Raw genomic sequence first — 18877 nt, forward strand, 5'->3', positions numbered from 1 at the left:
TGTGTTCATATTTTTATCATCCAGAATGGATGACCGGGTGTCCTCACAAATTAGGACCCAAAAAATTCTGAAACAAAATCCTTTCTAGTATACATAGAGAGTTTGCTTGTATGTAAGTGACATCTTGTGGCAACAAACGGAATAGTCAGTACTGTATTAGTGTTTTCTTTGAAGAAATACATATCTCTTTTTAGAGATCCAGATCCTACATATCTATTTTAAAGTTTGCCTAAAATAAGCATTGTTACAGTTAGAGGGCAACCAGTTAGTGGTATTTCTTAAAGATGGTTTCGTCCACTTGGGTAGACCCTACCAGGGGCAATTTGTGGCTGGTTCGGGTCTGGAAACTTACTGATGGCAGCAGCGGGTGGTCCGGAAAGGCCACTGCCATCACACCGGCTGCAGTGGGGAGGTGCGAGTGGTGGCAGCAGGAACGGCTGTGGGAGCAGCAGTGGCGGTGATGGGTCCCCTGTGCCCCACGTACGGGAAGCACCCTCCTGTGCTGCACCCAAACTCATGCGGCCAGGTGGGACCCGCCCCTAGGCCCGGAGCCTCCATCACTTGGGACCCTGGCCCCACGTTGCTGCTCTCACCCACGCACTGCTGCTGTGGGGAGGGCGTGGAGACAAGGCGGAGCTGGGCCCGGGGCTGTGCCACGCTTCACGCTTCACGGAACCAGAGGGAGCCGAGGACAAGCAGAAGCCGCCCCGCAGCCCCCTGGGGGCCGCCGCTATGAGGCCAGGCCAAGTTGCCCAGCCTAGAGTGGGAGTGATGGAGCGACGCGATTGGGCACAGAGGGGTGGGCGGAGAGGCACCCAGCAGGGACCTGGAGCCCTCGCCCCAGGCTGTGAGGAAGGCATGGCCGGGACTGCCTGTACACTCCACAGAGCAGGTAGGAGACCCACCTTCCCAGGTGCAGGACCCAGGCCCTCTCTGGGATTTGTACCCTTGGGATCAGGAAGGCCTCCCTGTCCCCACAGGCTCGGGGGTGCCTGCTCCTGCCTGGCCTCTCCCTGTTCCCTGCACTGCTTTGATCTTGGAGCTGGGGTGGGGCCAAGCCCGGGCGCCGTCACATCCTGCCGCTGTGCACAAGCTCGGGACAGTGCTGACACGTCAGCCCCCTGCTGCCTAGACCCCCTCCGGACTGTGGGCAGTGAGGAGTACACAGGAAGCTGAGGGGTGGCTGAGAGCAGCTCGGTGCTGGTCTACAGTCTGGGCGCCATGGACAGCCGCAGGAGGCAGACAGGCTCTTAAGAGGGCGGAAGGGGGGCAAGTCCCTGGTGAGGCCCCACCTTCAGGCCAGGGAAGGCCTGAAGTCTTGGGGCTGGACTGTCCATCCAGCTGATCGGAGTGGGAACTTGTGGTGGCTTTTCTGGCCCCACCCCCGCCATGGCCTCCCGTTGACCAGTCAGTGGGTACTTCCTCTCCTCTGAGGCCATAAAAGCCCAGGGCTCAGCCAGAGCTGAACAGATGACAGGATGACCAGCTGCAGAGAGGAGCTACCATCTCTGCTGGTAGCTGGACCACGGGAGGAACAGCTGCTGAGAGGAAAAACTCTCCCTGCCGAGAGTGAACACTTGTTTGGACGACTAGACTGGAGGGAGGAGTTACCTGCTCTGTTAGGAGCTGAACACTTGACAGGACGCCCTGGCTGAGGAAAGGAGCTGCCCTTTGTGGGAGACTGAGCTGTTCTATCGCTCAATAAAGCTCTTCATCATTTTGCTCACCCTTCACTTGGGTACGTGCCTCATTTTTCCTGGTCACAAGACAAGAACTTGGGAGCCACTGAATGGCAAGGCTAAGAGAACTGTAATACAAACAGGGCTGAAACATGCCCTTTGCTTCCCACGTTGCAGGCAAAGAGAAGGAGAGCTGTGGCCCTTTGGGAAGTCTAGACCTGGGAGCTCCCTGAACCGGGGCTGTGACTCCTTCTTTAGGGCCCTGTGGTTCCTGGCATCTCCAAGCTTCCAGGCACTACTGCTTTCCCTGGTGCCAGACAGAGAAGCTCGTTGTGATGCGCCCTGTCCAGCTGCAGCCTCACTGAGAGCCGGCGCCTATGCTGGCACCTGAAGCTGCCTGCCCCATGGCAGCAGCTGCACGTCTGACTGTGCAGTGGCCAGACCCCATGCTCACACACACATAACCCTTGTTGTTCCATGCTTGACTCACTGTCTCCCTTGGAGGTGTGGGATCCAGGCCAGTGGCGTGAGCTGAGTACAGCCTGCCAGGCCAAGTGGGCAGAACGAGCCCAGTGGGTTGAGCAAAACTTGGGCAAAGCCTTCACCAGCCAGGGGTTTCCAGCCAAAAGGACACCTCAAAGATCCCATAACATTACCAAACTTGAAAGAGATTCCCTCATCAAAATTATTAATTTATTGATAATTGGCAGAAAGATAACAGCTGAATCCAAGGAAAAGAAGAAGGTGGGTTGGCTATAAAGGCAAGAGAGCCCTTGTATAATAAAGGCAACAGAACTTACAAAGATGCCTGATAAATGTCAGGTGCATTGCTAATTGTTTTGACAAGGGAAGATTTGGGGCTTGAAAAAATACCTGGAGTTGCTGGTGTTTTAGTGAATATTCAATTTATGAATTTATAAATTTAGATTTCTTAAGACTTTAATCTCAAAATACTAATTATATTATAAATTTAGAAACTTATTTCAATTAAAAAGTCTCTTTTTCTAACACCTCAGGGGATTCTTAAGTGCCCGGGAGTGTGAGAACCATTGTTCTGTAACGTATAATAATTTTCAGCCTTTTAAAAAAATAAGTAAGGTTTCTAAATTCCAATTAATGAATTGCTATTGACTTGTTTTCTCACTGAGGCTGTCAAAGGGAAGCTTGATAGCTTTGGCATGAAACTCCATAGCATGTATGGTTCTCATTGACATATGCTAAACCTGTTTCCTCCAGTCAGTACTGGTGTCAGGGGAGTGTGTCTGACTTTTTCCTGAGGGTGACCCTGACAAAGAAAGAAAGCAAAAGAAAAGAATAATAAAGCAGGCACTGAAAGCAGAGAAACATAGTGGTCCCCACTGTAGAATTTGATTCATTTCTTGCCCCTTTCTTCCTTTATCCAGGCAACCTTATTGAATAGGCATTCATATAACTGGACCACTGCCTGCAGAACATCTCCAGGATTTGCTCTGATTCATGTTTGCATCTATTAAAACAGAAACTTTGGCACATTCAAAACTAAGAGTTTATTTGAGCAGACAGTGATTCATGAAACAAGCAGGGAATGGTTAGGGGCTCACCCAGAAATCTGGAAGGGGTTGAAGGAAAAGCTTTTATAGGGTGAATGTGAAATCAAAGAAATTATTTGTCTGGTTAAAGTTTGAGCGATTGCCTTATTTGGACTATTTCAGTGACATATTCAAGACAATATAAATAATGCCCAATTGGCCATTTGTGATTGGCTGAGATAAAGTTTAAAATTTCGTTAGGTTTCAGTTTGCTTATGTAGGAACCTAGGGTGTCAGAGTTAGTTCAGTCTAATGACCTCCCATTTAGCTATTTTAACACATCTCTAATGCCTACTCCAATCTTGTTGCTCAAATATTCATCCATTAATAACTATTTTTTGAGGCTTCTAATATACTAGGTATGTTTCCAACTGCTGGGAACATTAGTGGTGTCCAAAGAGATAAACATGTATGACCTCAGAGAGATACTTCCTAGAGGGAGAAATGAATAAATGAGAACACGTAGTACATTATACGTGTCTGTGTCCTTCAGGCAAAGGCCAACAGGAACACATCTATAATTGAACAACTAGGGTTTGTTATTTTTTGCAGAGAGGGACAACAGTCACCACAGGGACCCATAGGTGACTCAGAAAAAGAGTGTAATCTATTATAGAATTTGGGCTTTAGCTGGGCAACTTGGAGCAGGGTCTCATAATATAGAGCTTTGCTCTGGATTTACAGTTGTCAGGAAGTAGGGGAAATTCTGATTGGGCATCTTAATAAATCTTACATATAGAGAGGACAGACTAGATTGAGGCTAAAGTTGTACTTGATAAAGAAGCAGCAGTCATTAATTTTAGCCAAAAGAAAAGAGGTGTTTGGTAATTTGTGGGTGGCACAGTGGCCTTGTTTTTGTCTCACTTTATCAAAATCTCACAGTGTCCTTGTCTGTTGTTGACGGTCTATGAAATTGTTTATGTACAGCAGGAGAACGGGGCCAAGCTGTGAGCATCAGGCCAATTGCCAAATGGCAGGGCCTTTCTCTTTATCAGATGATAATAAGTGCCATGAAGAAGAAAAAGAAAGCAGGGAAAGGCATATAGGCAGTGCTGGATGGAGAGAGGCAGGAATGATGTCAACTTAAAAACAGTGAAGGACTAATTAAACTGCAAGCAAAAAAAAATCTGAAGGAAGTGAGGGAGGGGCCAACAAGTGGAAAGGTGGGGAGAGCAGCAGGAGGGATGGGAGAAACCACATTCAGAAACAGTGAGGAGACCAGTGGGCTCAACGGTGAGTTAACAAAGGTGAAATAAATACCTCTAAGGACTTCACGAACAGCTGCTGATGCCCAGGTGTCTGGTTACTCAAGGTATTATCTGAGACTGAAGAAACATAGACTTTACCCCTTCATTCCCTGAAACTCCCCCTCCCTTACCCTTTGGCTGCATAAAACCTCCCTGCTTCTGCTTCTTTTTTTTTTGAGATGGAGTTTCACTCTTTCGCCCAGGCTGGAGTGCAGTGCTCTAGGCTCACTGCTGCCTTTGCCCCCCAGGTTCAAGCCATTCTCCTGCCTCAGCCTCCTGAGTAGCTGGGATTATAGCTGCCCGTCACCACACCTGGCTAATTTTTGTATTTTTAGTAGAGACAGGGTTTCGCCATGTTGCCCAGGCTGATCTCGAACTCCTAACCTCAAGTGATCCACTTGCCTCCACCTCCCACAATGCTGGGATTATAGGCATAAGCCCCTGTGCCCAACCCCCGCTTCTTTTTCTTAAGATGAATTTGAGAAATCTTGCTCTCCTGCCTTCTTGCTTTGGCCAAATCAAATAAATCTTCCTCTATCTCTGAGCACCTGTGTGTCAGTATTTCACATCAACTACACGTTGGGTACACGAGCCTGAATTTGGGGTTTTGTGACACTCTGATGATGTCCTCTCTCATTGGAAGTCTTACCATCCCCTCATTCACTCCACACTGGCCTCTTTCCTGTTCCTAAGACAGGGCCTTTGCATCAGTAATTTTTTAAATTCCAGTCGTAAATAGTTCACTATATATCTAGCTAAGAGATAATTTTAAAAAGCAATCATATCAGTATCATACCTTAAAAGTGAACTATAATTCTGTTTTATCATATAATATCCAGTTCACATGTCCCTAATTTTCACGATTTAAAAAACTTTGTCCAAATCAGCATCAAAACAAGGTCCACACATAGCATTAGCTTAATGTGATACTTTTAATCTATAAGTATCTTAGGACACTTTAAATCTACAACAATAAAACTTAATTGTTTTAATCTATAATAATTTTCTCTTCTACCACATTTCTTATGTTCTTTTGTGCAGTAGAACTTTCCACATTCTAGATTAGTGGCGTCTAACATGTTTACCTGCCTTTTTGTTTCCTCTAAACTGCTTGTTGGACCTAGACACTAGATAAGATTCAGGATTGATTTTTGTTTTTTGCAGAAATATTTCATAGGTGGAACTGGATTTTACCTATTGCATTATATTAGGAAGGTTATAATGTTGGACTGTCTTTTTGTGTCATTAGGATTGTTCAGTAGGTTCAGGTATTGAATTAATTCAATTTAGCCACTAGAGGTCAGGGCTTGATTTAAAAATAAATACTGTACTGAACTTGACGAAAGATCTAGACAATTTTTGATCTGTGAAGGAGTAGAGAATTCTTTGTTATTAATGAGATGTCATTACTAGGAATTTCTGCCTAAAACTTTTTTGGTTCTTAAATATACCAATGTTGGTTGCTTTAAAGGTCAAATACAGTTTTTCCAAAATAAATTTTCCATCGTTAACGATTCTAAATTTCTGTTTCCTAGATTTAAATACAACTCTATCCCAGACATTTAAGTCAGTCTATAAGCCGTTTTAGCTATATACAATACTCCAGTTAAAATGGTAAAATGGGAAAGCTAGGACAGTGAGAAAAATACTGGTTAAACCAAATATGGAGAAAAGGACTGAGCAGCCAAGGAGAGGAGGAAGTCAGGTAAATTCACAAAACTGTAGCTGCAGCAGGAGGCAAGCAGTGCTTCTTATCTGGAACTGTCTTCAGGCCCATCTCCCACCGCTGTATCCACAGCTTTATGTGAAACATACCTTGGTCTTGGCTGGTCAGCACTGTGAGTCCAAAGATGTTCTTCAATTTAACCATATTGAGAAGTTTGAGTAGGGATGATAGTTGAGGTAGATGTACGTTGTTGGTGTTTTGCAGAAGTGGGACAAATTTAACTCAGTAATGTAACTCTTATGGTAAATTACTGGCCAAAAACCTAATGCTAAAACAATAGATGAGTACAATAATAGCAACAATACACACATTTTTAGAATTTTATCTTTTCTTCATTTATAATCTTAGAAGTGTGGAAAAACCTGAACTAAACTCAGATAATTGGCGGTTTAGATTCTGACTCTGTCTTATTGAGGCATCTTGTAACATGACTACGTTGAACTTCTGTTTAGATGCATGTAAAATGGGACCAACAAAACCTAGCGCTTCCAGGGAGGTTGCAAAGATTGGGTTTTCTCCTTATCTCATTGGCTGCTTCTGTTTAGTCTCCCTTGCTGGGTCCTGTGCATACCCACCTCATTTTGTTTTTATTGCTGAATAATATTCCATTGTACAGATATATCATATTTTATTTACTCATCAGTGGACAGACTTTGATTTGTTTTCATTTTTTGGCTATTTTAATTAATTCTATTATGAACATTCACGTACAAGTTTTTGTGTGCACAGGTTTTCACTTCTCTGGGGTATATACCTAGGAGTGAGATTACTGGGTCACATGGTAACACTATGTTTAGCCTTTGGAAAAAATGCCAGGCTGTTTTCCCAAGAGGTTGCACCATTTTACATTCCCATTAGCAATGAATGAAGTGGGTTCGATTCCTTCATATCCTGCCAATATTTGTTGTTATGTATCTTTTTTTATTATAGCCATCTTAGTAGTTGTGAAGTGTTATCTCATTGTGGTTTTGGTTCATATTTCCTTGACAGCTAATGATGTTAAGCATCTTTTCATGTATTTATTGGCCACTTGTATATCTTTGCAGAATTATCTATTCAGATCTATTGCCCATTTTAAAACTGGGTAATTTGTCTTTCTAGTGTCGAGTTGTAAGAGTTTTCTGTTCTGGATACCATCCCTTATCAGATATGTGATTTGCAAATATTTTCACTCATTTTGAGGGTTGCCTTTTTATTTTCTTAATAGTCATTTGAACCATAAAAATGTTTAATTTTGATGATGTTGAGTTCATTTATTTTCTCCTTTTGTTACTTGTACTATCAGTGTCATATCTAAGAAACTATTGCCTAATACAAGGTCACAAAGATGTACATTTAATTTTTTTCTAAGAGTTTTATAGCTGGCACCTCCAGCTTTTGTCTTGGAAACTATTGATAAGATCTTCAGATTAGGTGAACCATCACACGACTCCCACAACCTCTTGGTGTGTTTAACAACCAATTTTCTGAAAAAAGTGTATGTGTATCTGGGTGTACACAAGTTATTACAGATTTTACTGCTGAAAAGGAAGTGTAGCAGGCAATTTATAAATAATAATAAAATGTACTCTGAATTGCAAATATCATATGTCACTTATCGCAAATGCTTTCATTGATTTTTGCTAAATTCTTGTATCCATAGCCAACCTATAGTTGCCATTCAACCATGACTTGACAAATTGAGTTACATCCCAATCCAATTAGCCTTTCTCCCAATAAACTTATTGTCACTAAATTCAATATATGATCTACTGTTAAATGATTTCTCACCCTATACAAATTATGTTTATTAAATTGAAATATTTTTCAACCTTAGCACAAATCAATTTCTGATTTATAGTGTTTGCCAGTTTCCATGGTATAAATACTCTCATCATGATTGATTTCAAGCTATTAGCATGACATTACTGAACACAGAACTGGGAAGAGATGCACAGTAGCACCCCAGTATACACTATTTGCACCACAAAGATACAATAGAAATAAATGACCTTAAAAGCAAAGATAATAGAAAATGTAATATAGTAATAAAGTAAGAAAAATGTAATAAATTATGTAACAAAGTAAACCCTTGGTATCCATGGTATGCCCTGGTGTTTGTGGGGGATTGGTTTCAGGAACCTGAGGGTATCAAAATCTGTGGATGCTCAAGTCCCTTATATAAAATAGCATAGTATTTGCATGTAACCTACATACATCCTGTTGTGTACTTTAAATCATCTCTAGAGTACTTATAATATCTGGTATAATGTAAATGTTATGTAAATAGTTATTATACTGTATTATTTTTATTAATATTCTTTCTTATTGTTATATTGATGTTTTTAATGATTTTTTTTCTATCTAATATTTTGAATCTTTGGTTGGTTGAGTCCATGGATGCAGAACTCAAGACAGAGTGAGCTTACTACATTTAGACAGTGATGACTTTTATTTATTTATTTATATTTATTTATTTATTTATTTATTTATTTATTGAGCTAGAGTATCACTCTGTCACCCAGGCTGGAGTGCAGTGGTGTAACCTCGGCTCACTGCAATCTCCACCTCCTGGGTTCAAGCGATTCTCCTGCCTCAGTCTCCCAAGTAGCTGGGATTACAGGCATGCACCACCACGACCGACTAACTTTTTTAAATTTTAGTAGAGACAGGGTTTTGCCATGTTGGCCAGGGTGGTCTCGAACTCCTGGCCTCAAGTGATCTGCCCGCCTCGGCCTCCCAAAGTGCTGGGATTATAGGTATGAGCCATGGTGCCCAGCCAGTGATGAGTTTTAAATATTTGTTGCCTTTGTTTTAATATAATTTAATGAATTATAAATTTGTATAATTTAATTTTTGATAATGGCTATGTTTAACAACTATATTGTAAAATTTTTTAAAATTTGTTTATTTATTTATTTTTGAGACAGTCTCATTCTGTAGCCCAGGCTGGAGTGCAGTGGCATGATCTCGGCTCACTGCAACCTCTGCCTCCCGGGTTCAGGTAATCCTCCTGCCTCAGCCTCCCAAGTAGCTGGGATTATAGGCGACACCCAGCCAATTTTTGTATTTTAGTAGAGATGGGATTTCACCATGTTGGCCAGGCTGGTCTCGAACCCCTGACCTCAAGTAATCTGCCTGCCTCGGCCTCCCAATGTGCTGGGATTAAAGGCGTGAGCCATTGCGTCTGGCCTAAAATTTGAGAGCAGCAAGCTCTCAAAAGCCTATAAAAGCCAATTCCAGCACACCACTAATTCGCCGCCTCCTCCAGCCCCAAATATACCATACCCATCTTGATAACAAACGTAGAAAAGATTTTTGCATTTGATGTTACGTGTTTTGGTGCTGTATCATCTGTGTTTTGGGGCCTTTGTGTGGATACCTCTACTTTTGGGTCTATCTCAGCCTCTAAGAATCTTTCAGAGGGTAGAGAAAATATAAGCCTTACCAGTAATTTCTGTTTCCACCTTCAATATTTATTGGCTATTCATAGGCTATGGCAGTGTTCTCATACTTTATCACTACTACAAAGCATCAAAGATTTCACTTAAATGCAGATTCTTAGGGCTCATGTTTCAAAATTCTCATTGTATAGACAGATTGGGGGAAGAAATTTGTAAGAAGCCCAGGTAATGCTGACACAGGTGGTTTTATGCTTTGAGAAAGCAGCATCGGATTACTAAGAGATTCTAATGTTCAGTAAGTGGAAAAAAGTTAATTACAGAGTTTATGAATTAATTGGATAACTAATTCCATTCAATCCATGAATTTATTCATTTATCAAATATAATAAAAACCATATTGCATTTTAAAAAGCATGGCTCTTGGAGTCATGGAGTCATATTGAATTTAATTCAAATCCTTGCTTGTAAATATTAAATGATATTTATGTTTTTATCTTCTATCTACCCGTCCATCCATCCATCTATCTGTGTTGAATAAATAAAATTAAAATAAAACATGGCTCATGTTTTCAAGAAGCTTCCAGTCTAGTGAGGAAGTAAAAAACAAATTAGTGGTCCTGGTTCAGTCTGATTATATTGTGTGTAGAAGCTATATCAGTAGTGTAGAGGGAATCTTAATCAGACAGAGAGGTAGGGAGGGTAAGGGAGAACTCAGAGAGGCGATACTTCACTTTGATTCTTGAGGCCATATGGTGTTAACTGTAGGAAAAATGATTGGAGGTTATTTTAATGAGAAGTAATTAAATATATGCGAGTGGGAGGCTTGAAGAGGCAGTACAGTTGACCTCTGTATCTGTGGGGTCCACACCTGTGAATTCAATCAACCATGGATTGAAAATATTCGGAAAAAAACTCACCCCAAATAACAATAAAACAATAAAAATAATACAAATAAAATAATTTGTTCAATATAACAAGTATTTACAAGGCATTTACATTGTATTAGGTATTATCAGTACTCTAGAGATGGATTAAAGTATTTGAGAGGATATACACGGGTTATATGCAAATACTATACTATTTTATACAACGGGCTGGAGCATCCATGGATTTTGGTATCCTTGGGGTTCCTGGAACCAACTGATACCAAGGGACGACCAAACTCTAAAAAGCTTAGCAGACATGCCTGAGGGGTAAGACAGTTCTGCTAAATATTCAGACAAATAAAAACAAAACCAAACACACACATATTTGGTTATACCTGTATCCAAGGACAATGGAAGCCATTCTGATTCATATTTTTTTCTTCTTTTTTTTAGATGGAGTCTCGCTTTATCACCCAGGCTGCAGTACAGTGGTGCGATCTCGGCTCACTGCAACCTCCACCTGCCGGGTTCAAGTGATTCTCCTGCCTCAGCCTCTTGAGTAGCTGGGATTACAGGCATATACCACCATGCCTGGCTAATTTTTGTATTTTTAGTAGAGACGGGGTTTCACCATGTTACTCAGGCTGTTCTGGAACTCCTGACCTCAAGTGATCCGCCTGCCTCAGCCTCCCAAAGTGCTGGGATTACAGGCGTGAGTCACTGCACCCAGCCTATATTTTCTTAACTAAATTCGCCATTCAAGTGTTTCTGGCAGGTGAACTAGGTCCCTCTTCTTCTGTAACTCTATCTAATTTCTGCCAAAAAAGTTACGATAGAAATGATCTATCTTACTTTCAAATTAATTTTTAAATTTAAAATTTGAATATCCTTAGTAGGTAGCAAGCTCTTTGAGGTCACTGATATATTCTATTTCTTTACATATTATCAGTCCAGCTCAGTGACCTGCCTTGTTCACATGCTCACAAAGGAAAATGTTAGTGATTCTGAATAGAGAGATTTAGAGACTTCTTACAGTATGCAAATACATGGTTCACAAGAAGAGTACTTCTAGAAGAAAATTATCTGAACTTTTAAAATTATGATCTGAGTTAGGATACACCAGAGTTAATAAAGAAATGTGGAATAAGAACTGACAGAAACTGAAAACACTGACCTCCTAATAGTAGGAAAGGAAAAGACAGTAAATTGATACTTTGAGGTAAAGTAGATTCATTTTGGCTTATGGTAAACAATATTTCCTCTACATTTTTTGAAGTAGGGGGTAAATACCATGCTACATGAGCAGATGTCTAAGTCCCTAGAGCAACAATCTATGAACATATACAATGGGGTAGGAAAAAAACACAGAACTTCCAATCGTAAGACCTGGATTTGAATTTCATCTTCAGTATTTCCAGCTCTTTGGCCTTGCTCATTTTCAGTCTGTCTTTTGTCACTTGTGAAAAAGAAATTGTCATCGTCATTGTCGTCATCATCATCAGTTTCCTCAAAGGGTGATTAGAAAGAGCGAATAAGATAATGTATGGGACAGTACTCTGTAAATAGTGAAATTCTCAGGAAATATGTTGTTGTTGTTGGTTGTTGGTTCTGTAAGGAATCCATCGTTCTGAGATCTTCTCTTCTCTAACTTAAATTCACATTCTACTACCACAAGTGAGTTTCAACCTGGGCAAGATCTAAGATGGTTCTCCCAGGTCAGGGCCTGGGAAGTAGGACTAATTAATCCTAGGCAGTAATTCAGGAGATGATGATAGGACCAAAGCTACCCAGGGTATCTAACTCTTGGGAAAATAGTGAAATGAGCCTGAGGCAGGAGATGTGGAGACAGTACAGGAGTTGTAAAGGCTGGGAAGAAAATAACATTTCTAGAGTTGATTTCTACTGACATAAAGGACCAGGGAGGGCACAAAGCTGCCCCAAGTTTCCTTTAAATATCATAGTTTCTGGAGCTGGAGGGATACAGGCTGCTAGATGTCCTAACTTAGGAAAGCAGCTCGGCTCCCAGTATATTCTTTGATATATCTTGATAATGGGCAGTAAGTAATTTTTTGTTGAACAAACAATTTTGTTTTGAAATAAAAATAGCTGCTGGAATATTTAAGGTTGGGAGATACCAAATCAATGACACTTCAGTGTGTGCACATTTGATAAGGTTTTTTTTTTCCCCCCATTTTGCCATATTCTTACTTCCCAGAAAGCAAAAGTTGATAGTTATTTTATCTTTCAAGTAACTTTTTCACCGAAAAACTCAAAATTTTAGAGATAGTTTATATTGTTAATGGCTATATGAAATTTATAAAACAATGGAGCTTTAAATGTTAATATTTGCATAATTAGTTTAAAGTAGTATTAAATATGTCTATTAATTTTATTTTTTATAATTTATTCACCCAACAACTACTTAGATGCACTATTTTGAAAGAGCAATTGTGTCATAACCCAAGGATGAAAAGTGGAGCTTCTGTCTTGATGGATCAACTATGATATAATCCCACATTTGATAGAATGGATCTGTATATAAAGGGCAATGTGAACAAAGGAGAAGACATTTACCTTGAAAAGTATGAGAAGGTCCTTTCTCTGAGCACATGAAAATCAGAAACATGCCTTAGGAAAGATGGGGACTCATGGGTCTTTCATGGGTCATGCATTAAAAATATATACAAAGTCTGTTAAGAAGAAGGTTACCGGAGATTAACTGCTAGATAACAAGATTATCTTAAAATTGAAAGAGATTTGAGCATGTTTGTATTCTGCCAGGAGCAAAAGAGATTCCATATACCAGAAAAGAAAACCTTTACTATCATTTAATAGGGTCCCTGAGTATGTTAGAGGGAAGGGATTAAAAAGAGTAAACCAAAGTGGGAAGTAAAATAGCCTGCAAGGAGTCCTTGGAGTGACTGATGGATAAACACTCTGGCGTGTTTGTATTTGAAATGGGGAATATATTAAGCACCTGGAATTTAGTTAATCCTGTTTTCCAAAGCAGTAACGATCTCCTTATTAGCATAGAAACTGAGAAAGCCAAACAAAGACAGACTGCCAACACTGAGCCTGAATAGAGTCTTCTTTTGCATCAGAGACACAGAGCTAAAGTTGTCTGTACTGGAATTTAAGCAACATATCTTTCCCCTTTAATTGTCTCATACAAAGAAACTGTTAATATGAATATGATACACCTAAATCGGAAGTTATAAGATACTGTATGATGAATTTTGTAACAAGAGAGGCATTAACGTGGCAAATAAAAAGAACTTTGTGGCTCACGTCTGTAATCTCAGCACTTTGGGAGGCCAAGGAGGGGGGATCCCCTGAAGTCAGGAGTTCGAGACCAGCCTGGCCAACATGGTGAAACCCCGTCTATACTAAAAATACAAAAAACAGCTGGGTGCGCTGGTGGGCACCTGTAATCCCAGCTACTCAGGAGGCTGAGGCAGGAGAATTGCTTGAACCTGGGAGGCAGAGGTTGCAGTGAGCTGAGATCGCGCCATTGCACTCCAGCTTGGGTGACAAGAGCAAAACTCGGTCTCAAAAAAAAAAAAAAAAAAAACTCACCATAAGCTTTCCTATTTTTTGTGTTTACGTCATTTCTCTTATTTTGGAGAGCACTTTTCTCTGTGTTTTTCGAGGTCCAGTGCAAGCTCCACTTCCTTCATAGAGCCCCCAGGAGATTAAAGGCTTCAGTAATCATTCTTTCCTTGGAAATTCTAAAGCATTTATTTACAGAGTTGGTATATTTTGAAAAAGCATGCATATCCAATGTCTACCCAACTAGTTTGTGAGCATCTCAAAGACAGGGGCCATGTCTTATCCTTCTTTACTGCCTGATGTGTAGCATGGTGCTCTATTCAGAGTACCTGGTCAGTAATAAGTAATAGTTGGTGATAAAAGAGGTGAGAAAATGGCATATCTGACCACTTATGGAACTTCCTGTTCAGGAAACTAATGTTAACTCAGATTTGTGCAGCTGCACACAATGGAGAAACAGGATCAATATTTCTAATATTATATAATAATGATATATTCCCCATCTCTTATCCAGAACTCTGGGAGCCAAATTGTTTTGGAATTCAGAATTTTTCCTATTCACTACAGGACCTGGGGTGGCACTTCCTGTTAGTATTACACAGTAAGTGGATAAATAAAGACTATAAATACCCTCATGTCAGTTCAAATCAGGCTTTTATTGATAGGGAATTTTGATAGTTTGACTTTCATAGAGTATAAAATAAAATTATTTGCCTGATGATAAATCTACATGTCATATTGTTGGCCTTGCAGTTCAGTTAGTTTCTATGGAGAGATACTGTATTAATACAAATGTCGCAAGAAGACTGTAAATCAGAATTTCAATATTCTGCTAAAAATCATAGTTTTTAGCCCAGGTGCAGTGGCTCACGCCTGTAATCCCAGCGCTTTGGGAGGCGGAGGTGGGCAGATCACAAGATCAGGAGCTCGACACAAGCCTGGCCAACATAGTGAAACCCTGTCTCTACTAAAAATACAAAAATTGGCCAGGCGCGGCAGCTTGCTCCTGTAGTCCCAGCTACTAGGGAGGCTGAAGCAGGAGAATTGCTTGAACCCTGGAGGTAAAGGTTGCAGTGAGTTGAGATCGCACCACTGCACTCCAGCCTGGGCGAAAGAGGGAGACTCCGTCTCAAAAAAAAAAAAAAAAAAAAAAAAAAGTCATAGTTTTTAGCGTTTGTCTGACTAATGCATATTGAGTAGTTTGTATTAATATAGCTTAGATAATTTTGGTGAGAATTTTGGCAAGAGTTTTTCTTTTCTTTGAGACAGAGTCTTGCTCTGTCAGCCAGGCTGGAGTGCAGTGGCACAATCTCCGTTCACTGCAACCTCCGTCTCCCCGGCTCAAGCAATTCTCATGCCCCAGCCTCCTGAGTAGCTGGGATTGCAGGTGTGTGCCAACATGCCCAGCTAATTCTTGTATTTTTAGTTGCGATGGGGTTTCACCATGTTGGCCAGGCTGGTCTCAAACTCCTGACCTCAGGTAATCTCCCCACCTCGGCCTCCCATATTGCTGGGATTACAGACGCGAGCCACCGCGCCTGGCCAAGAGTTTTTAAGACTTCCTGTTCAATACGAACTACCTCTTCAGACAGAGTAGGTTTAAATGACAATAAGCTTCTAAATGTAGAAAAACCTTTTTAGTTGATTGACTCTCTTAGAAGCACACTGTTGCTGTTCTTTTTAAAAAGTGTTTAAAGGGGATTTAGAAATTGACTGTGTTTCTATGTGACCAGAACTGTATGCAGTATTTTTTTTTTTTTAATAACCCTTTACTCTTCTTGGCTAGAGTTTAATTATATTTTTTTTCATCCAACCACCACAGATTTAGTTGAGCAATCTCTTTTGGCTTGTATTTAAGTCAGTTTATTTGTTCGCAATAATGAAGTCACTGACATGTGGAAACAGTTAGTATGTTACTTAACTAATACATTGGAACAATAAAACCTAGAAAGCATTTTTATCAAGTTAAAATTTCAAACCACGCCATTTTCTCCTTTTCACTTTTATCATAAAATTGCTCCCAGGAATTGTGCTGTAAAAATCAGATTTTTTTTGATATGATTTTTCTTTTTAACTTAAAAAAATAAACTTTGATGGAGTGAACCCAAAACAGGATAGTGACCTAGCTGGACTTTTAAAAAACAGCTTAAAAGAAGATTGAGTGAGAGAATTGAGAAGAGAAATTGGAGGTGGTAGGTGAGGAGGAGAAAGAGGAGGGAGTACTGAGTGTTAAGGTGGCTTAGTCCGTTCCTGCTGCTATAAGGAAATAGCTTAGACTGGGTACTTTTAAACAATAGAAATTTGTTGCTTATAGTTCTGGAGGCTGGGAAGTCCAAGATCAAGGTGGTAGCAGATTCAGTGTCTGCTACGTGGCAACTTCTATTGTCTTCACAGGGCAAAAGGGGCAAATGGGCTTTCTTAGCCCTCTTCTATAAGGGCACTAATCTCATGAGTACAGAGCCTCATGACTTAATCACCTCCTAAAAGTCTCACTTCTTAATACTCTCACACTGGGCATTAGGTTCCAACATATGAACTTTGGAGGGACACTGATATTAAGACCATTGCATAAAGTGAGAAGGTGGAGGAGCCTGGATTGAATACAGTAGACAGTGGATTTGTGAACACATTACCATGAGCCACACAACGAAGAGCAACTGAGAGCTGTCTTAAATCAGACCTGAAGAAGGCCATGACTGTGTGTATTAGGGTTCTCTAGAGGGACAGAACTAATGGAATATATGTATGTAAAGGGGAGTTTCTTAAGTATTAACTCACAGGATCACAAGGCCCCACAATAGGCCGTCCGCAGGCTGAGGAGCAAGGAGAGCCAGTCTGAGTTCGAAAACTGAAGAACTTGGAGTCTGACGTTCGAGGGTAGGAAGCATCCAGCATGGGAGAAAGATGTACGCTAGGAGGCTAGGCCAGTGTCTGTCTTCACGTTTTTCTGCCTGCTTATATTCTAGCTATGCTGGCAGCTGATTAGATTGTGCCCACCCAGGTTAAGGTCTGCCTTTCCCAGTCCACTGACTCAAATGTTAAACTCCTTTGGCAACACCCTCACAGACACACCCAGGATCAATACTTTGCATCCTTCAATCCAATCAAGTTGACACTCAGTATTAACCATCACACTGTGAAAACAGAAAGACAACATCAGATCGAAAAGGGCCAGTAAAAAAGAAGCAAGAGATCATGAACATGGATCAAATGTAGCTGGCAAAAGAGAAAAAGAAACTTTTTTTGATAGAAAAGGGGAAATTTGCAAATAATAATTATTGGTTGAGATAGAGGATATGTTGTCTTCTTTTAATTTTCAGGCTACTAACAATAATGCAATGATTTTGGGGCAGCATAGCCATGAAAGAGCAAGATGAGTTATGTTGACAAACAGAAGGTGGCCTTAACTGTATTGCAGCCAGACTCATCACTCTCCCCCACCTATGTGGCCACATGTGTCTCCACAAATTACTCGTAGGCTGTATAGTATTTAAAATAATTTTAAAAAATAGACCCATTAAATGTTGAGAATCCTTTTACAGTTATTTAGTTAGTCAAGGTTAAGAAAAGAAAGAAAGAAAGGAAAAAAGGAGAAGCACAGTTTCTGTGTAAGTGTAAAGTATATAACGGTGGTGAAATATTTTTCCTTCCCCAAAAGTGACTGAGGAGTTGCTATGTGGAAATGGAGGCAAACTGGTCAGGTCTCTTTTCTTTACAAATGACAGAAGCATACTTTGAACCAGTTTAGTCAAAAGAAAAGAAATGATCAGCTCACATGAGTGGAAAGTCCAAGATTTACATCATTAAGCATGGTTATCTCCAGGTGCTCAGATAATGCTGTCAAATATCTGCTTCTTTTTTTCTATTCTTGGCTCTCTTTGCTTTTTTGCTGGCTTTATTTCTCTGTCAGGTTATCTTTTCAAATGAAAGGGAAGAGGGTCCCAAGTATATTCAGACCTAAATTTTTCTTCTAACTCTTAAGTATTCTCTACAATTTCTGCATCCGTATCAGTCTCTCAAAAAACAAAAATAACTCTGATTAGTCTTGTGTGAGATACGTGTTTACTCTGAACCGATCAAGCATTCATTGAAACCTGGAAAATGGGAGGTCTGACTGGCAAGCCTGAATCTTAAGCGGTGAGAGTAAGGAAGTTTGATGGTTGGAATTGCATGGAATAGAGAAAACAGGACTCCTGAAAGGAAGGATGTGAGGCTGAAATCAAGCACCGGTGTACTTAAGGTTATTGGTAGTATAGAAACATGAAAAGCAAAGGTAACAAAATAACATTGATAACTGGGAGATGAGGAAGAAGAGGAACCTCATCAATGTTCGTCAAGTCAAGAGGGATTTGGGAAAAACACAGAATCTGTAAGGACTGAGCCAAAGCTGAAGGAAAGCAAAAGTCTATTTCAATCATTTCTCTAGACAATTCCCAGGAATCTTGGGACAGATCAACAGTTCAGAGTGACAGTAAAGTTATTGACAGTTTTGATCTCTGGCCAAAAGACCTAAGCCTAACTCAGAGAAACAAGTATCTGCCTAATCTGCAAGGAAGACTTCATCTTTGTTACGTGTAGGTAGCACAGGCAGGTCTGTGCTAAAAGAGACAGTTCAAATAAATAATAGTGATGCTGCAGATGTTTTAAGTCTAATAGACACAAATCTAAGTTCTAGAAGGAGAGGAAAGAAATTGCAGTTACAGGTACCATGGCTTTGAGGGGTCCGAGAGTAAGAATGGGGTGAAGGACACTGTGAGTGAATCCTGGCAGGGGCCATTTACTTCCTCTCTCTCTGCTGGTTCTTTATTGCCACAGAGTTTCTCAACTCGCTCAACAGTTACACAAACAGATTCCAGGTC

General features: G+C 40.5%; 1 protein-coding gene across 1 annotated transcript in view; it reads left to right on the top strand.

The window, feature by feature from the left end:
* The first annotated feature begins 354 nt into the window (after positions 1–354).
* LOC140711435 (uncharacterized) overlaps positions 355–18877 on the top strand; it is a 354739-nt gene continuing 336216 nt past the window's right edge. The window contains exons 1-2 of the mRNA XM_073014550.1: positions 355–526; positions 617–892. Coding sequence (XP_072870651.1) covers positions 355–526; positions 617–892 — 448 coding nt within the window. The remainder of the gene's footprint in view (positions 527–616; positions 893–18877) is intronic.

Source organism: Chlorocebus sabaeus, chromosome 3, assembly GCF_047675955.1.
Source record: "Chlorocebus sabaeus isolate Y175 chromosome 3, mChlSab1.0.hap1, whole genome shotgun sequence".
Lineage (NCBI taxonomy): Eukaryota > Metazoa > Chordata > Mammalia > Primates > Cercopithecidae > Chlorocebus > Chlorocebus sabaeus.